Source organism: Rutidosis leptorrhynchoides, chromosome 2, assembly GCF_046630445.1.
Source record: "Rutidosis leptorrhynchoides isolate AG116_Rl617_1_P2 chromosome 2, CSIRO_AGI_Rlap_v1, whole genome shotgun sequence".
NCBI lineage: Eukaryota > Viridiplantae > Streptophyta > Magnoliopsida > Asterales > Asteraceae > Rutidosis > Rutidosis leptorrhynchoides.
In genome coordinates this window covers 256,060,018-256,082,475 of record NC_092334.1, presented here as the reverse complement: position 1 = coordinate 256,082,475, position 22,458 = coordinate 256,060,018, and the positions used below count along the sequence as shown (strand labels likewise).

Here is a 22,458-nt window from a genome sequence, read left to right as displayed (position 1 = left end):
AAGAGAACACTTTGTCAATTTCTTGAATAACATTTTGCCAAATATATATGGCTATGTTTAGCTATATTGTTTCGTATGTGCCTATAAAAGCAGCTATATCTTGAGTAAAGGCGCCCATTGATTGGCTTGCATAAAATAGAAAATACACATTACACATGTATGGTTATAGGTAAAGAACTTATCACTATCAATCACCAAAGGAGCACTAGCATTAAAACCTAATCCACATGCTTACCACAAGAACACTCATAAATCTGACTATAAATATTATATTTCTCCCTTATACTTCCATTACAAGATTAGAATAAAGTTTTTGTATGCAAGTGAGCTTTTGATATTTGTTCACTTATATAGTGAAATAGAACCAAAGTTGAAAAACTGTTACAATTAATTAATCAAAATTACACGCGTAAGGTGCCGCTCTTCGCGAATCCCAACATACCCCTAGTTGGGATGGATAGGCCCACCACTTCACTTTCACTTAGGCCCGCGCCAGTGGAGGGACCCTGTCGGGCTCCCCCAAAAAAAAGAAACTGTACGTGAGAGTATTTGGGTGTTTGGATTTGCGTTTTGAAGGTGATTATTTGATTATAACGTTTTCAAAACGCAACTAATAGTGTTTGGTAAAAACTTTTTGATAATCAATTATTTGCGTTTTATAAGCTTTCGTGATAATTGAAAAACTTCCTCTTACTACAACAACAAAATGTGATTTGAAATTTAAATGATATAAGCCTAAGATTTATAATTATCGACTTGAAAATAAATACTAAACTTGTTTGAAAAATGAGGTTGATATGCTAATCACTGAAAACAATTTAGCGTAACAACTCCACAATACTTGAGTATTGCCTAGACACGACTAAAATACAAGCAGCAAAAGAACGAAAAGACATTATAGCTTTTAATCACTTAACTTATGAGTAAAAACAAAGCCACCGAGTGAGTTAACCAGCCTAAACTCTAGGTTTTAGAATCATATATATATATATATATATATATATATATATATATATATATATATATATATATATATATATATATATGTTATACATTTTTACTACCAATCAACTAGGATTAACTTTTAAGCTTAGAATCCAATTCTTTTGTTGCACTTCTAGTTTGCAAAACTCTCAAGTATACAAAACTGACCAGGGATTACCACCTCTTGAATTTCTAAACTTTTATATAATACTATAATTTATTTATGTCAGCATATACAAAAAAGAACCCAAAAAAACCCCTTAGTTTGCAGACTAAATGTTTGTAATGCAAAATGCACTGCAAATGCAACCAACAAAGCCACAGTAGCAAGTCATTCCGTACAAAGAGGCTACAAAGTTTACAATGGTTTGGGATACGTTATCACAGTAGAATAGTCACCTACATAACCCTAAAGTTTTGAGTATTAGTTCTGATATATCGAGCTACTACTAGTACTTGCATGAGCTGCTGCTGCTTCAAAACTTGAAGTTGGCCTGAGTATTTCTGCCTGAGGGAACGATGTGTTAAAAGGCACGTTTAACAACATATCTTGATCACAGTTTTGATCTGTGTATCTCAATGAATCATCGAGCATCAGGGAACTATTATCGGGTGGTAACGCAAACAGGCTCCTTGGACTGAATCCTGGGCCATCATTATCTATATGCTCCTTCTGTTCATAGCTTGATTTCATCAATGTTCTCTTGGGATCCTTCATTGCAGGCTTTGATCCTGAAAGATCCGATGGTTACATAAACTATTACGGAGTACTAAATGCAAAAAGTGTATAAATACGAAATTAAAGATTCGGCATTTTCACTTTGTAGGTCTTGTTCATATGTGATAATGGGTCCCAGTTGGTTGATGCAATAATACTCCCACCGTACCAATTTAATAGTCAGGCTTCCATTTTTGGGCTGTGATAATGACTTTTCTTAAACTGTGTTTTTTTTTTTTCGAGTATTAAGTAGGGACGGAGGAAGTACTTAAAAATGAGACCCATAACTAAAACGAGTACAAAAGCAATCAAATATTTATAGTTTAGCTACAACATACAGCACGTGCCTTTTAATATTTCGTTCCTACAAAAAAAAAAAAAGGTGCTAAAATGCTAACCAGGATATGGTTGAAAATTGGGATCTCGGGATCTTGTTACGTTTACTGAATGGCGAGGTGTCACGGCATGGAGTAAACCATCAACTATAGATCCTCCAACACTATCGTATGTACATTTATTATCCTAAACCGAAAAACCAACATTTAATTAGTGCACATTCTTAAAAAACAGGTATTTTCATTTTTGTTCAAAATATTCACACCTTGACCTGGAGCAGATTATATTTCTCCACCCAATCCGATTTTGTAGCACTACAAACAGCAAGCTTCTTCAACGTTTTACAGTCTTCAATATTCACTACTGGTGACGAAAGATCAAACACCCCTTCAGCAAGAAGTTTCTGGAACGATGATAGGTTCTCCTTAAACTGAGGGCTATTAAACATGCTTTTGAGGCTGTACACAAATGAATAATTTATGTAATGTTGTGTCTCTTAAGTAGTTATAATAAAATGAGCTTTACAAAATTAGATGCAAACCTATCAGAGCCTTGAACAGTGTCAAAATGAGTTAAATATATATGCAGTTGTTGTTGTTCTTCGTTGGTCAAATGACTTGCAAATTCTTCAAAGTTGATAACATCCTGCAAAATATGAAGTTAAAGTTCTTTTAGATACACCTGCAGTGCTGTTCTTATTACATGGTATGCAAGGTTGCAAAAATCGCTACCCCGAGAGTACTCGGGTTTGGACTTTTTAGGGAGTACTCGGCAACTAGAGGAGTACTCCTTCATGTTGACCAAGTTTGACTTTGATCGATTTTGAACAAGTTTTGACCAATTTTTACTGCTTTTCCGAGTAATCCCAAGTTTTGGCCAAGTTTTCCGAGTAACCCTGAGTTTTAACCAAGTTTGACCGAGTCTGACCAAGTTTGAAAGAATATTCCCCGAGTAACTCCGAGTACTGCAACACTGATTGAATATCAATTTAACCAAGTTTGACTGAGTCTGACCAAGTTTTAACCAAGTTTGACTGAGTCTGACCAAGTTTCACTTTCAATGTAACTAATTTGAATATCAATTTTTTTTTTTTTTTTTTTTCTTTTTTTCTTTTTGCATTTCGTTTCTGATTACACCAATACATCGTATTAAACTTACTTTGAGATCAATGTGGCACAACGGAGAATTATGGTTTACAAGTATCTGTAACATTTCGTCATTATCCCTGTAATTAGCGACAAAAGTATCCAAGTTTATTAATACAAATACTTTCCTGAATTGAAGATGTAAATAAATAACTATATTCAAAACTGTATTTACCTGTTACCGTAATCTTGATGAAAAGACTTTTTAGAAGTGTCAACCCGTCGGCTCGAAAAGTTTCCACCATCATTAGCATTATATACAGTGGTCAAACGTGAATAAGCCTCGTTTTTCGTATCAACTGAAACAGAACTTGCTTCAGATTCCTCTTCTCGCGTGGTAGTCGAGTTCGGATGGCGCATTAGTACGCTCCCGTGTCCTATTTCAACTGAAACCATCGGTGTCTCACTTTCGAATATCAAATCATCCTCTGATGATGCCGAGAAATACGACTGCTGTTCATGTAAGATTGTATGTAAATCCTTAGTTAGCTTCTCAACTGAAGATTGCTTTAGCCGTTTAACGCATGACCGTTTTCGTGAAGGTACCATTCTTTCCCACACAACTGATGACTGCGCTGGACCTAATTATTATCATCACATTTATTATTTACTAACTTTGAAAACACATTTATTACAGTACTAATACTAATTATAATTATAATAATCAGTTTTACATGAGTTATTACAGTAATCGTTTATCTACTGTAAACATATGAGATCAACGTTTAAGCGCTTGAATTAGCAATCACAAACAACACTATAATCAAGTGATCATCCGATTATGTAATTCATAATCACTTTATAAACACAGTTTTGGTAGCAACGAACCTGTCAAATCACTAGCATCTACACTGCCAGGCTGCATACAATAGCTGCCATCAGAGTAAGAAATAGCTGAACCAGAACTTGATCTATTGCTATTATCTTCATCGAACACTTTGCGAAAATGCTGGTCATATGCAACCATATTATTATTACCACCATTGCCAACAAGCATAATACCATTAGTGCCGCCCATTACGTTGTCATACTTGTGTTTTCGTTTTACTACTTTTGACTCTTTGTTCTTGATGGATATGATCTTCCCTCGACGATCTTCAAGATCATCGAGTTCAGCTCTAGAATGAAGAGGAGTGTAGTTTACAAGTGATCCTTTAGTCCTCCAACGTGACCCACACGCGTTGCACAATACAGGCTTTTCAGGAGGCCCGTTTCGCCATAACGGAGTGCCTGTAAGTAACCATAATAATAATAATGCATTTAATTCCGTAACAAAATTAGAACATAAAATAGGAAATAACAATGAATCGTATAAATTTTTTTTTCCAAATACTTCCTATAGAGGTAGACATTCAAAATGCAACAACTCATTTCCAATTCGACACATACAACAAACAAATAAACAATTATGAAAGTTCAGTAAGAATGTTGGACTTTTATCAAGAGATGTATCAAATGAGGACATGAAACTTAATTATTTGACGGTTCATTGAAGTTTACAAGAATTCCACAATGTGAACATATGAATAATTGTTTGATATCATCAGTAATGAGCAGAATTCAGAGTCAAAATTTCAAATAAGTTGAGTGTTTTAAGCCCAATCCAATTAGCATTGACTTGAGAATTTTAAGAATAAAAGCAAGCAACAAAAAACATTGATTAAACCACAAGGCATTTGAAAAGAGGCAGCTCTGTATTTCATAAAGTTTTTATTGGTCAAACATCCAATTCCAAAAAATCAAACTCAAATATTAACTATTTCTTGTGTTCTACATTGACAAGGCAATTTGAAGCTACCAAAAGAAAACAAATATCTATATCATTTCAGGATGGTACTCGTATAATTAAATAATATCCCAGAAACAGACAATAATCAGCATAATTATCATGAAATTTGTCAAATAATTGTTTCCAGGAAATTTTATACACTTTGGACCAAACCAGCATATGGGTAGTGTCAAACATGATCTCAAAAAACTACTCTGAGCATAACAAAATATGACAGAAGAAAATTGTAACAATTTTTTTTTTTATTTAATCAAATCCCAAGGAAAAAAATAAATCCGTAATGTTAACTCACTTGTAACACCACAGTGATAGCAAGGTCCTTGCTTTCCCATCTTTGGACAAGTTTATTTTATTTTCTCTTAAAATATGCAAAATGAAAATATAAAATATCAAAATGAAAAACAATAAATGAACTATTCCCTATAAAGAAAAGTCATTTTTATAACCAAAAGAGTACAACCCAGAAATAATATTAATGAAAATTCAACTGGGTGTACAAGAGTTCTCAAGGAAAAAATTATATAAATCCCTAAAATATAAACCCCAGAAGAAAATTCTATTCTATTCTATTCTATTAATCTTTATAACAAACTTTAACAAGAAAATTAGATGGGTTATTGTTGTTTCATAACAACATGAAGAACCTTCATACTAATAATCAAATTGAAGAAGAAAAAGAAAGTTTTGTTTGAAGGAATCTGGTAAATGGTTAGGAAAAGAAGGTGAAAATGGCGAGAGAAAGAATTAGAGAGAGAGGAAAAAAAGTTGTGTTTTGTGCGTGTATATATGTGTATGAATGAATGTATCTTCTTCTCCTTGTATTGTATACGAAGTAAATGTTACAGTTTTCTTTTCTTTAATTTGATTTTACACACATTGTTGAGACGTTTTTTATTCGAAAACGTTTTTCGTATTTATAAAAGTTATCGTTATTTTGTAAAAAAAAATGATTTTATAGATTTCTTTTTGTAATTAATTAATTAATTAACCTTTATTATAAAATATCTAGATTGTGTTATAAAATATCTAGATTGGATGTTAATTTTATTATTATTATATTTCTTGCATAGTAATATTTTATACTATAAATAGACATGTATGGTAACCATTTAAGGTGCACCATTTCTCTTGAAATATCAATATCAATATTTCTTCTCTCCTTATTCTCTCTTTTTCTCTCTTTGTTCTTATAACCATTAAAGGTAGTTATAAGCCTACTGAATTATAACACGTTATCAGCACGAAAAGCTTAGTGTAATTAAAAGATATCTCAAACGATCACGAATCACTAATCAAGGTATGAAATTATTAATAATTTTCAGACTCGAATATATCAAATTTTGGACTACTAACATTTATATTTATGTTATTTAAGTTATATATGGTCGGTTATACCACCTGAATTATATTTCTGTAATCTAACTTTTACTAACTTCACTAACATTTATATTTATGTTATTTAAGTTATATATGGTCGGTTATACCACCTGAATTATATTTCTGTAATCTAACTTTTACTAACTTCACTAACATTTATATTTATGTTATTTAAGTTATATATGGTCGGTTATACCACCTGAATTATATTTTCTGTAATCTAACTCTTATTAACTTCACTAACATTTATATTTATGTTAATAAGGCCTCATGATTGTACGCAACACGTCATTTGACAACACGGTACTTTATGTACGCAACACGTCATTTGACAACACGGTACCATGGGTCGAGATTAATTCCGATCAATACGAATACGACGGGGTCTTTATATGTTATCTAACATTTATGATTACTTATGCAATTAATCATTATTTATTTCATGCATACTAATGTTTATTCTTAAATTTATAATTTTAAAAGTTAAAATAAAAAAATAGTTTGTATTTTTATTAAAAGTAAATCTTAAAAGTTAAAATAAGAAAAAGTAGTTTGTACTTTTATTAAAAGTTAAAATATAAAAAGTAGTTTGTATTTTTATTAAAAGTAAATCTTAAAAGTTAAAATAAGAAAAAGTAGTTTGTATTTTTATTAAAAGTATATCTTAAAAGTTAAAGTAAGAAAAAAAAAAGGGATGGTAAAATGGAATAGTTTTTTGTCAAAAATGAAGTATTGAAAATGAAGTGGTCTCCTTCTATAACTAAAAAAAATATATATATATATATACTTTTATCAAATGAATTTTTTTTTGTGGCCGACAATTTCAAACACGAGTCCGTGTTTAGTTTATCAAGAATATCTCTTGCTTTGGTGAAAGGTCACGATCACGATATCAGGTGTTGTGAAAGAATTAAAAAATTGGTCAAGTGGCCTTTTAAAAACTAGAAAAAAAATTTAAACAAAAAGTTTTTTTTATATATTTATAATTTACGGGTAACGTAAAAAAAAGAAGTTTTTTTTTAAAAAAAAAACAAAGAAAGTGTTTAAATGAGTTTTACAGAAAGGGGGAAAGCAAAGTAAAAAAAAAACTTTTTTCCAAACAAAGGTAAATGAAAGTAGGACTTAATACAAGAAAAAAGTAAACATCTCCTAGACGTGATAAAATCTATCAATGATAAGTATTAGACTTGATGAGCTAAATGTGACAAAAATGTTTCAACATGTCTTATGTTAATTTTCTAAAATAAGTTATTATTATTCCGAGTTTAACACATATACATATGTTAATTAAAAACAACCTTTTTGTTCTTATGTAGTGTTGGGTTGCAATTTTGGTTGTATGCCATAATTCCATCCAGTAGAGTGACAATAGAAAACTTTTGATGATAATCAATAAAAAACTTTTTTCCAAACTTGTCAAATGTTTTGTTAAAAACGTGACCGTTGAAAAAAGGAGGTTGAATAATAAAACTTAAAAAACAAATTATTTTTTTAAGAGTGTGCATCAAAATGGCCCGTTTAATAATGGGGAGTAAAAATATAGTCAAATTGTTTCAACGAACAAGGGTTCAATTGGATGTCTCTTAAAAAAAAATCCGCGGGTACGGGTGATGGATCCAATGGATCCGCATCCACGACCCGCGGGTGCTATCCCTAATTGTGACAAGTACAAATCAACTAAAAGTCTAAAAAATAAATGCTCTTATAGGGACCAAATGTTCACAATAATTGCCTAAGCTAGATATGAAACAAATAGTTCATAAAAAAAAAAAAAAAGGTCGTTGTGCGTTTTCGGGATGATAGCCGAAATACACTTACAAAAGTAGGTCAGCCGTCAATTCTTTATGGCCATATCAACGTAGATCAATAAAATCATTTATGGTTTTGATAAAAGATTAATTAAAAATTAATTGTTTTTTTGGTCTTGGATTCTCGGTAACAAAAGCAAAGGTTGTTTTTGGTTGCCACAACAAACAAGACAGAGGTTGTTGACTTTTGTTGTTAAACATGGCACAAGTGAACAATAACAATAGATTATTGTTTTTGAAAAGAATAATGATGCGTTAATTTTATTGTATAAAATAAAATTAAAGAAAATGGTTTTCATTGATGACTATGAACAAACGCAAACAAAGTGTTTGTGGTATTTGGTGATTAAAAAAAAAGTGCATCTAAAGCTTCTACTGAAAATAATATGCATCTAAAGCTTCTACTGAAAATTAATGTGCAAGGTACAACGTATAACTATATGGTCAAATTCATTTGAGCCTTCGGAGTCACAAGTATATGATGTATATATATATTACTCAATTAACAAAATAGTAAATCTAAATTAATTCATATGAATAGTAAAACGAAATTAATTAATTTACTATTCACATAAAAAAGCGCATATGATAAAAAGCGCATCGCATATGATAAAAAGCGAATATGATGAAAAGCACAACGCATATGATGAAAATCGCATATGATTAAAAGCGCATATGGTGAAAAACACAGCGCATATGATTAAAAGCGTATATGGTGAAAAGGATATATGATAAAAAAAAAAAACACATATGGTGATTTATAAAAAAAAAAAAAAAAAAAAAAAAAACACATATGGTGATTAATGGAAAGCACATATGGTGATTAATGAAAAGTATATTGTGAAAAAGAATCACAAATGTTTCTTGAAAGAATTCAAGGTAAGATATATGAACCAATTCATCCATCATGTGAACCATTTTGATATTTCATGGTTCTAATAGACGCATCTAGCGGATGGTCTCATATTTGTATGTTATCAAGCCGTAATATGGCATTTGCAAAGTTTCTTGCACAAATTATTAAATTGAGAACACATTATTCTGATTACACCATTAAAAGGATGAGACTTGATAATGCTGGTGAGTTAACATCTCAAGCATTTAATGATCATTATATATCTACAGGGATTGTTGTTGAACATCCAGTTGCTCATGTGCATACACAAAATTGGTTTAGCTGAATCAATAGATAAACGCTTACAGCTAATAACTAGACAATTGATAATGAGTACAAATCTCTCAATATTTATATGTGGACATGTAAATTTACATGCTGCGACATTAATTCGCATTATACCATGTGGAAGTCGTAAATATTTTCACTTAATACTTGATTTTGGCCAAGAGCCAAATATTTTCTACCTTAAAACATTGGTTGTGCAGTGTATGTTCCAATTGTATCACCACAACACAATAAAATGGTTCTTCAAAGAAAGATGATAATATATTTTGGATATAAAACATCTTCAATCATAAGATATATTGAACCCATGATGGGTGATGTTTTTACAGCACGTTTTGCTGATTGTCATTTTAATAAAACATTGTTCCCTAGATTAGGGGGAGAAATAAAAATAAAAAATAAAATGATGCTTCATGATGTGAACATCAATTAAGGTATATTGAACTCGCACAAAAGAATGTGAAACGAAAGTTCAAAAATAATGCATATGCAAGAACTTGCAAATTAATTACTTTATGCATTTACAGATATAAAAAAGTGACTAAATCATATATACCAGCGATAAACGCTCCAGCTCGAACTGAAATTCCAAAAGCTGGCAATAATGTCACTGTTGAGTCTTTGCCACGCATCAAACGTGGAAGATCAATTGGTTCCGAAGATAAAAATCCTCGAAAAAGAAAATCAGCTGATAATGAGGTAAGAGAAAGTGTCCAAGAAGAACCACAAATCAATATTCCTTCTGCAGAGGATATTGATAAATGTAAATACTAAAATTGCGATAAATTATGCAATATTATGGAACCGAAATGAAACTAAAATCTCTATGAGATATTTTCATATAATGTTACAATGACATCATGAATAAAGATGATGATCTGGAACTAAAATCTGTCATTGAATATACAAAATGGACATGATTGAGCTCAATGGAAAGGAGCAATAAGAGCTGAATTAGAATCGCTCGATAAAAGAAAAGTTTTCGGATCAATCGTTATCACTTTTAAAGATGTGAAACGTATGGGATACAAATGAATTTTTATCCGAAAAGAAATGTGCAAATGAAGTTACAAGGCAAAACTAGACTTGTAACTCAATATTTCTCACAAAGACCAGAAATGAATTAGGAGGAAAAATTATCCTCCTGTAATGGATACAATTACTTATTAGATACTTAATCAACCTGGTAGTTATTTAAATGCATCTCATGAATGTTGTTACTACTTATCTGTATGGATCACTTAATAGTGATATATATGAATATACCTAAAGGGTTAAGGTATCATAAGCATCTAATGTAAAACCCAAGGGAATATATTCCATTAAATCACAAAGATTTCTAAGTGGGTTTATACAAACGGGACGTATGTGGTATAACCGATTAAATGACTACTTGATAAAAAAAAAGGGTATAAATATAAACTTATTTTGCACGTATGTTTTATAAAAACAATGTTCGGATATGAGATCGTAGTTGTTTATGTCAATGTTCTTAACATCATATGAACAAATAAAGAGATCTATGAAATCATTCAACTTCTAAAGAATTATTTTGAAATGAAAGATCTTGAAAAAACCAAGTATTACCTTGGATTGCAAATTGAGCATATGCCTAATGGTTTACTTGTACATCAAACAACTTATACCGAAAAGATTTTAAAACATTTTTTTTAAAGACAAACTCATTGTTGTTAGATCACTCAATATTGACACTGATCTATTTCATCCCTGCGAAGATCATGAAAATTTTAACAGATCGGAAGTTCTATATTTTAGTGCAATTGAGGTTCTTATGTATCTTATAGATTATACAAGATCTGACATTTCTTTTGCAGTTAATTTGTTGACAAGGTTCAGCTCAGCCCCTACCAAAAGACATTGGAATGGGATCAAACAAATAGTTTGATACCTTCGGGGAACTACTGATTTATAATTATTTTATTCTAACAACTCGAAACAAGATTTGTTTGGTTATACAGATGCAGATTATTTATCCGATCTACATAAAGCTAAATCTCAAACTGGATATGTATTCCTAAATGGAGGCACCGCAATATCATGACGTTCTCAAAACAAACACTTGTTGCAACATCATCAAATCATGCCGAAGTGATTGCATTACATGAAGCTACTCGGGAATGATTTTAGTTAAGATCAATGATACAAATCATTATTGATTCTTGTGGACTAGAACGCTATAAAAGCGTAACAACTATCTATGAAGATAATACAGCTTACATAATACAAATGAAAGAAGAGTATCAAAAATGACAGAACAAAACATAAATGCTGACGAGGCGCTAAAGCTATAAACGGTCTTAACGGTCATAAGTTTGATGGAAAAGAATGGTATATTGGTAAGGCTCAGAAAAAGACTGAAAGGGAATAGGAACTGAAACAACGGTTTGAACAAACCATGAAGGAGACTGTAGACAAATCACGAGGGCCAAACTTGTACATAAAAGATTTAGATGATAGAGTTTCAGATGAAAACCTCAGATTTTTCTCATATACTCAAGATATCGTAAAAGACAACCAGATTAAAATGAGATACGTTCAATCAACAACTCTGCTGATCTTTATACCAAAGCACTGCTAACTGCTATTTTCAGAACACACGTTCATAATATTGGCATGAGGCATGTTCAGAAGATGTAACAACTCAGGCGTTGCCTACTTGAGGGGGAGTCAACTTTATGCTGCACTCTTTTTCCCTTAGCTAAAGTTTTATCCCAATGAGTTTTCTTTAGCAAGGTTTTTAACGAGGCAGTACTAGTTATTCTCTAATAAAATTGTCATCCAAGGGGGAGTGTTATAAAATATCTAGATTGGATGTTAATTTTATTATTATTATATTTCTTGCATAGTAATATTTTATACTATAAATAGACATGTATGGTAACCATTTAAGGTGCACCATTTCTCTTGAAATATCAATATCAATATTTCTTCTCTCCTTATTCTCTCTTTCTCTCTCTTTGTTCTTATAACCATTAAAGGTAGTTATAAGCCTACTGAATTATAACAACCTTTATATACTAACTTAACCTTTATATACTAAAAGAGATGAAGAATGTTGTAGTTTTAATTATATTTGATTGTAGTTTTAAGTTTGCGTTCACAATATAAACGGTTACTCAATTTTCCCTATATTTCCACAACGGTCCCTCAAATTTACACTTTTTAAGGAGTAAAAATTGTAAATATATAATTTAATTAAAGTATAAAAAACTTATTCCACCCGAATTTATAACGGGCCCTATCTTCTCGCTGGGTCCGAGTTAAATTTTTCAGAGACTACCGTTCAACTCGGAAAAAACTTACGAACCCAACGGGACTAACTACACGCGAAATGGACACTTCTCAAAAAAACGCTAAGCACAACGACAACCTGTATCTTCCCGTTCGGCACGTGTTAAATTTTTTCGAGGGCAGAGTCAGACTCGAAATAATTTTATGAACAAAACGATACTAACTACGTTCGAAACAGACACTTTTTAAAAAAACGCTAAACACAACGACAACTCGTATCTTCCTGCTCGCCGCAAATTAAATTTGTTCGCCAGCACCATTAGGCTCGAAATAATTTTATCAACAAAACGAAACTAACTACGTTCGAACCAGACATATTTTAAAAAACACTAAAGACGACGACACCAACAACGACTCATAACAGATGACCCTTTATTTTCTTCTGTAAATAAAACTGCGTCGTTAAATATGAATACGCCGGCCGAAAGTTCCCGCCGCATCGCGCGGGCCGGTCCGGACTAGTTGTTCATAAAATCAAATTATGGTGTTATGTTAACTTACATAATGGTGATTAGATAATGGTGATTAGATGATGCCATTAGAAAATTATTTTGACTTTTATTTTGTTTATTTTTAAGAACTCAAAACCATATCCCAAATGATAAAGAAATGGGATTGATAGATTCTTGGTAGGGAGATGATTCTTACACACCATTTTTTGATTCATGTACATTTTTATTTCATAAAATTATAGTTATGTCTCTAGAGAGTTGAACTTATATTATTATAGAATGTTGAAAGGCTACATACTGATGCAGAGAAAGCTCTCTTTTATGAGGCTCTACAGCTAGACATGGATCTAAAGCAATACTGTGATGCCATGACTACTGATGAAGGCAGACGGTTGATTGCTACAGAAAAATCCCTCAACATTACTGCTAATGATTATCTTTTGAGTGTTCAACTTGAAAAACAAAGAAGGGAGGATGCTGATGCCGAATATGCTGAGAGGCTGAGGCTTCAGGAAGAAGAAGCTAAGTTGGCTGCTGATAGAAAACAAGAGGCTGAGTCCCTCAAGTTAGCCAAAGTCATTTTTAAGGAACATGACAAGGCATTCGATGAACTGGAAGCTGCTGAGAATGTGACGACCCGTAAATTTCTGACCAAATTTAAACTTAATCTTTATATAATTTCGACACGATAAGCAAAGTCTGTAATATTGAAATCTCAAAAATTTTGAACTGTTTACATAGACTCAGTTAACCTATGACTGTTCCTGACGATTCACAAACAACTATTTGTAAATAAATATGTAAAGGTGTATACATATATAAATGTAAATAAATATAATAATTAAAAATAATAAAATTTAATCATTTGAATTAAGAATTATTATTATTAAGTATTAACATTAGGAACTATTATTATTATTATTATTATTATTATTATTATTATTATTATTATTATTATTATTATTATTATTATTATTATTATTATTATTCTTATTCTTATTATTATTATATATATATATATATATCATATAATTAATAGCATGTAATGTTAATATCTGATATAATAAATTTAATTATAAGTTAAACTATAATTGTTATAGTAATAATATTATTATTTTCAATATTAACATCTACACCAGTATTATTAATATTATTATGAAAATGGATATAAATATAAATTATTATTACTAATATTATTGTAATTAGTATTATTATTCGTATCATTAGTAATATTATTATTATCATCATTATTATTATAGTTATCAACATTATGATAATAAAAATAATATAATTTAATATGGTTATCATTAATAATATTATTATTATCATTTTTATAATTACTTTTATTCTTATTAATATTAGTATAATTTTGATAATGTTATTATTAATATTATTATTATTAATCCTATTAGTATTGTTACTAGTATTCTTATTAAAAATTAATAATAGATTTATATTATTAATTAATGATACAGAATTTGATATATAAATAACTAATATTCATTCGTAAACATAAATACATATATATAAAGATATATATATATATATATATATATATATATATATATATATATATATATATATATATATATATATATATATATATATATATATATATATATATATATATATATATATATATATATATACAGATACAAATACAGATCGATACAATCTCAGTTCCATGTCATTATCCTTATTATATATTGTTGACAATGAATATTGTCTATTATATGTGACATGCGGTTTTAGTTGAGTTAATGATAATGTTCTAGTTATTCTCTCATGTATTACTTTCTCTAGTTCTTATCATATCTAAACAACCCAAACCCACTAATACTTCACAAAAGCGATTGGTAATCTTCATATTGGGGCTAACAATTGGTATCAGAGCGGGTCTAAGCTCTTTGCATAGAAGATCTGTTGCTCGAAGGTCTCCATCGCGTTTTTAAAGTGTTTGTGCTCGATTTCGGTTTAGGTACCTACATAACTCAACTCATCTTGTTATTTTTGTTGGTTTAATACTTGTTTCATAACATACTTGTTGATAAACCACTTAAACTACTTGATTTTGTGCTTAAAATCGAACCTATATACATGCATATATCCCACTGTTTGAAGTTAAAATTAGTGTGTATTTATATGTCCTTGAACTCTATGTTTGAATCTTGAAGTTAACTTCATAAAACCCACTGATTCGTTCAACCGATTCGTTCAACCGATTCGTTCAACCCATTAACCAGTTAAACTCACTGATTAAAGGCTTTTGAACATAAAAACGTGCTTAAAACAACATGTATGAACTTAGTTTAATTTGTTTTTCTTCGAAATTAAGTGCTCGAAAATTTGGCGCCTGTCCAGATTGCTGCTCGAAAATTTGAGAATGTTCCATTAGTGTCCGAAAACCTCAAAATTTTGGCTCCAAGTTTGACTTATTTTTGGCTCCATAGTTTTGTCCTTTAGATAATACCCACCGAAATCCCTTTGTTTTGTAGATATTACCCACCGAAAAGGAATCTTTGACCTTGTGTGTCATAAAAGGTACAAAGGACAAAAGACTGTCAGAACAGTGCTCGAAAAACTGGACCAAAAAACTCTGCTCGAAAACTTAGTTAAAAGGTGCTCGAAAAACTGGACAAAATCACCTGCTCGAAAACCCTGCTCGAAAATCCCCTGCTCGAAAACTTGTTCGAAATCATCTGCTCGAAATCCTTAGCTCGAAAACATCTACTCTAAATCTTGTACTCGAAAACCTTCATGCTCGAAAACCTTACCAAAACCAGACTGCTCGAAAACTTTGGCCCAGAACAGTGCTCGAAAACTTGGACCAAAAACCCTTCCTGAAATCCAAAAAAAAAAAGAGTAAAAAGGCGGGAAAACTCGGGTAAAATTTAAATTTTTTCTTGGATTTAAAAGATTATTTTTACGCGAGATTTAAATTTTTACGAAAGAAAATTTTTCGGCCCGAAAAATCACCCAAAAACGCACGATTTTGAACGAAATTTGTCAAATTTTTTTAGGAAAAGTCAAAATTTTTCCTCCACCCCTCGGTCACATATTAGCTCATATCTCAAAACTTTACGACATAAATTTTTGTCGAAAAATTTTGGAGGGAAAACCAAAACCTGCACTTAACATGATATTTAACGGAAAGTTAACGAAAACCTACGAAACCTCATTTTCAAAATTTGATTCATGTGAATCATATTTTGAGGGGGAGAAAAGTGATATTTCTTAAGTTTATTTGTTGTTTCGCGGTTTGCTCGTAAACTTTATCTGTCCTGACCCCCTTGTTGAACACCCGTCCTGTTAACATGGAAAATCGTGATGATCACGTGTCCTCTAATGTCGAGGAAGAGGTACAATTATACACTGATATTACTCATGAATATTACAATTTTATGAATAATAATTCTGTGCTTATATCTGATGTATTGCGAATTTGTCCTGAAACACCTCTTGATCAAAATGATACAATTGCATGTAGCTCTGCTTGTCATACCCCACTCCCACATGTCCAAATGAAACTGCCCATCAAATCTGAATCTGTGCCTTTTAATGACGAATGTGTGTTTCCTATACTACATGATATGTATGTAGACAACTTTGCCAAGATGAATAGAGACCTTAGATCATTTGCTAGTCAAATTAGTGAACTCAAAAATGATAACTCTAGGTTGAAATCAGAATTGGAAACAAAAGTGTCAAATCATACTTATTTGAAAATAAAACAAGAACTAGATGACAAAGTAACTGAATTAAGAGAGCTAGAAAGTAGCGTGAAAGCACTACGGATAGAAAGGACAGATTTTAAACTGAGGAATGCACTTCTCACGGAAAAAGTTAACAATGCTGAAAAAGAACTTAAGAAGCTTAATGATTCTAAGAAACTTTTCCTAGAGACTGTAGAACAGAACACTAGAAAGCCTTTGAGTGACCTGGCTGAGAAGACTTCTGAATGCTCTAAGTTAGTTACAGAAAACTTAGACTTGAAAACCCAACTAAGTTTACTTGAAGAAAAACTTTATAGAACTGACCAAGCTAAAGTAATCTTAGATGGCCACATTTCTAAACAAGCTCTGTTCCTGAATCGACCCAAAAACTCCTACCAACAACACTAGGGGTTAGGGTTTGAAAATCCTCAAATACAGTTCAAGATCTCCAAAGCTGAACCTTGTTTATATGATGGTAGATACATTAAGATAGGTTTGCCAGAGAGACTCACTTTTGCCAATGAAAGTGAGATTGGGGAGAGAATAGCCAATCGATCAACAAAAATGAAATGTGAGGTGTCGTTATTTTATGACAAAATAAATGCAAATTACATGAGAAAAGATGGTTCATATTATAACACACCTCTCGATTTATTCAATGATTTTGAAAGTTTGAATGCTCAAAATAGTCCTAAAAGGCGTATAATCTATTTACCAACCTTGGTTTTAGAAAGATACATCATCAGTCTGGAGGATGAACTTGATCAAAATAAAATTAAATATTTTGACAACGAACTCAAATTTCAAATGATCATTAAGGCTTTACAACACCAAATCTTTGTCATTGAATCCCAAAACAACAAACTCGTCTCCAATGTTCATAAACTTGAAAATCAAATTGCAAATCAAGTTGTTAATTTTTGTGAATTGATTTCAAAGAACACTGAATCACGGGAATCAAACCCAAAATCCGTGAATGACTCCATCAATTGTGAAGGTCTAGCACAAGAACTCAAAGACTTTAGTGATTCTCTTTTGACCAAATTTGACATTGTTGAACGCAAGTTAGAATCATCTAGGTCCAAATCTCTAGATCACTTCTTAGAATCTCAACCCAAGATTCCAGAAGTTAAGGTAGAACCACAACCCGAGAAAGAATCTATCTTTTTAGGAGCTCAGGATGTTGAGACTGACCTTACTCAATTTGTTGACAAGCTAGAACGAGAAAACATAGATCTTCAGGTTAAATGTGAGACCGACAAGAAAACTCTAGCAACAATTGAGAAGATGACTGTAGTTCCCAAAGTAGAACCCACTTATGATTTTAAAGACTCTGTTGTAGTTTCTATTGATGAACTTGTCTTAGAAATTCAGGAGTTGAAAGCTCATGTGAATCTACTTAAGGAAGAGAATGAGACCATGCATGACCAATGTGATTCACTGGAAAGTATGGACTTCGTGACCAAGACCATATATTCAAAACCTGGTTCTCACAAGATCTGTCCTGGTATTGAGACCATACTGACCTCCACTGACACTCCAAAATCAAATGTGTCAGTTGGTTCCCTAGTTACAAAGTCTGAGTTGTCCAATGCTTCAATGTCTACTTCCAAGGCTGTGAAAAATCATGTGACTTTTGCCAAGACCAATCCCAAACCCATAGTGTACCAATCCTCAATGTACTCAAAGACTGCTGTACGTAAAACACCAAAGACCTTGGAGGCTCCAAAATCAAAAGACAACGGTCCTCCTAAGTCTACGCAGACACCGAGGAAAACCCTCATGAAACCAAAAGTTCACCTGGATACTCAACCCAAAAGGTTATCTAACCCCAAACCAAAAGAACGAGGTTCTCCAAAGTCAATGGTGACTCCGAGAAAAACATCCTCGAAACCAAACGAACCCAAAGTTACTCAACCCAAATCAAAGGAATTTAACATTGTAACATCCCGCCTTTTTCCGTTTACTTTTTCGTTTAATTATTTAAAGTCTATTATATGTTTATAACATCTCCCATTGATACGCGTTTTTAAATATCTCGTTTAGGTAATTCATGCACCCGAATGAAACTAGAGGGAACATTGTTGCCAAGAGAGCAAAGAGGTGACTAGGTCAACTAGTCAACCCTTCACTCTCATCCTTTCATTTATTTCCTTTTTCTTTTTTCTTTTTCTCTAATACTTTCACCAAATCTCTCAAACTCCACTTCAAGGATTCATCATCCAAATCAAATCGAGCAAGCATCCATCTAAACAAATTGCATATTCGGAATCATCTCATCTTCCTCTTCGATTCCATACCGATTTCATCAAGTTTGGGTAACTTTCTAGAATCACTAGATTTTGTGTTCTTGATGTTTTAACTTATAAAGTTGTTAATTAGTGTCTATGGCTCAAGTCTAACATGATTATATGATTTATATGCTCGATTTTGTTATTTGAAGTAACTAGCTTGAATATGAACTTTGGTGTGTTTGATTTGGTAATTTGGTTGCTTGAATGTTGTTAAATGTTATAAATGCATGTATTAAATGTGTTCTTAGTATCACTAGCTTCAATTTTATGTGTAGGTTGCTTGAGAAAACTCCATAAACTTCATTAGTGATTTTGGTGAATTCGGGTTAGGGTTTGATAAGCTTGAAATGAATATTTGATGCATTGAATGCCATGAACTATTGTTAGTAAGTAGTTAGTTGTATTGTATGCTCAATTATCTACAAAACGGCGTGTTGTATGTATGCATTAAATGCCCGAATCATAAATGTGCACTTGCATTAAATGTGTGCATTGATTGATCATATGATTTGAAATGTCGGTTATTGCAAATAATGTTTTTGGTTGGTGAAATGGGTTTAGTTGTGTTCTTTGTCAAATTAGCTTTCCAATGATATATAATGAGTGTCATAAATGGTTGCGGGTTGTGATTTGTGTTTGATCGGAGTTCGGAAAAAGACTTGATCAATTGAAACCAACCAGGCACCAGCACACGTTATGTGCCGCGGCGCGGCCAGCTTATGTCGCGACGCGACATAAGCCGTGTTCATGTTCTGATCAACATGTCAATTTTATGAAAAATGTTTGGCACCCTATGGACCTCCGATTCGCATGTAACTTGTTCTAACAAGCTTATATATGAATAAAAACCTCAGAAAAATAGTTCGGGACCCGACCCGAACATGTTGACTTTTTCGTTGACTTTGACCCGACCAAAGTTTGACTTTTTGTCAAACTTAACCAGGTCACTATTCAATCTTTCTAACATGATTCTTTACTTGTATCTTGCATGAAACTTGACAATGTGTTTCACAAGCTATATAATCGAGTCGTAACGAGCCATAGGACTAATTGAACATCATTGACCAATCGTGACTATCGTTATTGATACAACCTATTTGTTTAGGTCAAAACTAGCATTGTTCTTTGCACACGTTACTTGTCGAAGTACTTATTTACTCTTGTGCTCAAGATGAGATCATAGTCCCACTTTTACTCGTTTTGAACTTTTATTTGGGATGAGAAAACATAAACGTTTCTTTTTAACTAAGTGAACACAAGTACATGAAAACAAACATTCTACATACGAGTTTAGAACGAAATCCTCAATTCGATTATCATTAGTTATACTTACAGGGTGTAAGTGTAGGCGTGAACTTATGTTGTATGGCCATATGGGTTTGACAAACCCTCATCTCGGACGGTTCGCTACCGTCCACAGATGAAATATATTTTCGGGAAACAGTGTATGTTCTAACACTATTGTGATGGGGTACTATGGAAGGAAACGTTAAGCCTTGATAATTGGGTGCTCGTGAATATTAACTTTTAGAATGTATTACTATTTATCAATGATGCAAATCTTGTGGTTCGACTTACTTTTACACACTTACTTACTTAAACCTATGATTTCACCAGCGTTTTCGTTGACAGATTTCTATGTTTTTCTCAGGTCCTTAAACATTAGGTGATACATGCTTCCGCACATTCTTTTTGATACTTTCTTTGGATGTCGAGTATACTTGCATAGGTGGAGCGTCTTTTGACTACTTTAAACTGTTTCGCACGTGTTTCATTTGTACTTTAAACATCGTTATGTACTAGTTATGGAAACTACTTTTGTAAACTTTGAAACATCCACACTTATGAAATGAATGCGACATATTTTCGGTCAAACTTTGTCTTAAAGACTTATGACCATGTATGGGACCTACGTAGACGGCGCCGTCAATCATGATTTGGTCGGGTCGCTACAGATGGTATCAGAGCATTGGTTGTAGGGATTTAGAGTTCATTGGTGTCGACCCCGAGTCATAGGGTACATTGGTGAGTCTAGACTACAACCGGCATATAGACTTTAAGTAGGAATTACTTGATTACTTGTGCATTTATACTCAAACTCTCCTACTCATATCTATTCTATTTCTATCTTAATCTCATGTTGTTTAATTTGATGGACGCGCCACCTTGACTATATGAAGTAATGTCGAATGCACATATGAATTAGGGTAATATAATTTCTGGGATTATATTACGGTGACTCATATGAACATTCCGACATTATAACATAAAGAACTTAAGGCGAGTCAAGGATAATTTTCTCTCTATCTTTATTCCATATCACGGTTAGTATTATTTAGAATACTAACCAACGGTATTCTTTTGTTTTGAAGGAACAATGCCTCCTCGTCGTGTGCCAAGCCGTGAAACTCCCGAACAAGCACTACAACGCATGGTGGCCACCGCCGTAGAGGCGGCCATGGCCGGTCACTCCACCACCACCAACAACAATAACCACAACCACAACAACAACCAAGGAGCCGGTAACTCTAGTGAAGGGTGCTCCTACAAGGCTTTTATGGGTTGCAAACCTCACACTTATGATGGAACCGGGGGACCGGTTACTCTTACTCGATGGTTCGAACAAACGGAGGCCGTCTTTAGCATAAGCGGTTGTCGGGACCAAGACAAGGTCAAATACTCCTCTCACACTTTCGCCGGTGTCGCCCTCACTTGGTGGAACACCTATGTTCAATCGGTGGGTACCGATGAAGCTCATGCCCTCTCTTGGGCCGATTTAAAGGAAAAGATGATTGTAGAATATTTGCCTCGCGAAGAAACCCGAAAGCTCGAACAAGAGCTAAGAACTTTGAAGGCGGTCGGAAACGATCTCAAGGCCTACAACCAACGCTTCACCGAACTATCCTTGATGTGTCCTAATCTCGTGAACCCCGAATCTCAAAGGGTTGAACTCTATATGGACGGTCTTCCAAAAAGCATCAAACAAGGAGTGATGTCATCCAAACCCGTTAATCACCAAGCCGCTTTGAACATGGCCCGCCAATTGATTGAAACAGTTGATGAAATCATAGTGCCGGCTCCTAAGGCCGAGGACAAGTCGGGTGGCAACAAAAGGAAATGGGAAGCCACTCCATCAACTACAACAACAACACCTTCACCAAAAAGCCTTTCACCAACGACGGCAAGAAGGGTTATGCCGGAACTCAACCTTTTTGCAACAAATGTCACAAGCATCACTCGGGTGAATGTGGTAAGCTAATTTTTCACCGATGCCAAGGAGTAGGTCACAAGGCCAACAATTGCACAAGCGCCACCCCCGTCGCTCGAAAGGGGCCCAATCCTCCAAA

General features: G+C 32.8%; 1 protein-coding gene across 2 annotated transcripts; it reads right to left on the bottom strand.

The window, feature by feature from the left end:
• Positions 1-1,174: 1,174 nt before the first annotated feature.
• On the bottom strand, positions 1,175-5,589 carry LOC139891755 (GATA transcription factor 27-like). Of its 2 annotated transcripts, none has more exons than XM_071874739.1 (8): positions 5,265-5,589; positions 4,012-4,413; positions 3,359-3,764; positions 3,197-3,263; positions 2,580-2,683; positions 2,304-2,496; positions 2,101-2,224; positions 1,175-1,716 (listed from the first exon to the last, which is right to left on the bottom strand). In XM_071874739.1, the coding sequence occupies exons 1-8, from the start codon at positions 5,302-5,304 to the stop codon at positions 1,409-1,411; spliced, it is 1,644 nt and encodes a 547-aa protein (XP_071730840.1). In that variant the 5' UTR covers positions 5,305-5,589; the 3' UTR covers positions 1,175-1,408. The 2 variants fall into 2 exon arrangements, with proteins under 2 accessions (XP_071730840.1, XP_071730841.1); XM_071874740.1 differs by having other exon boundaries at positions 2,310-2,496.
• Between the last annotated feature and the right edge of the window lie 16,869 nt (positions 5,590-22,458).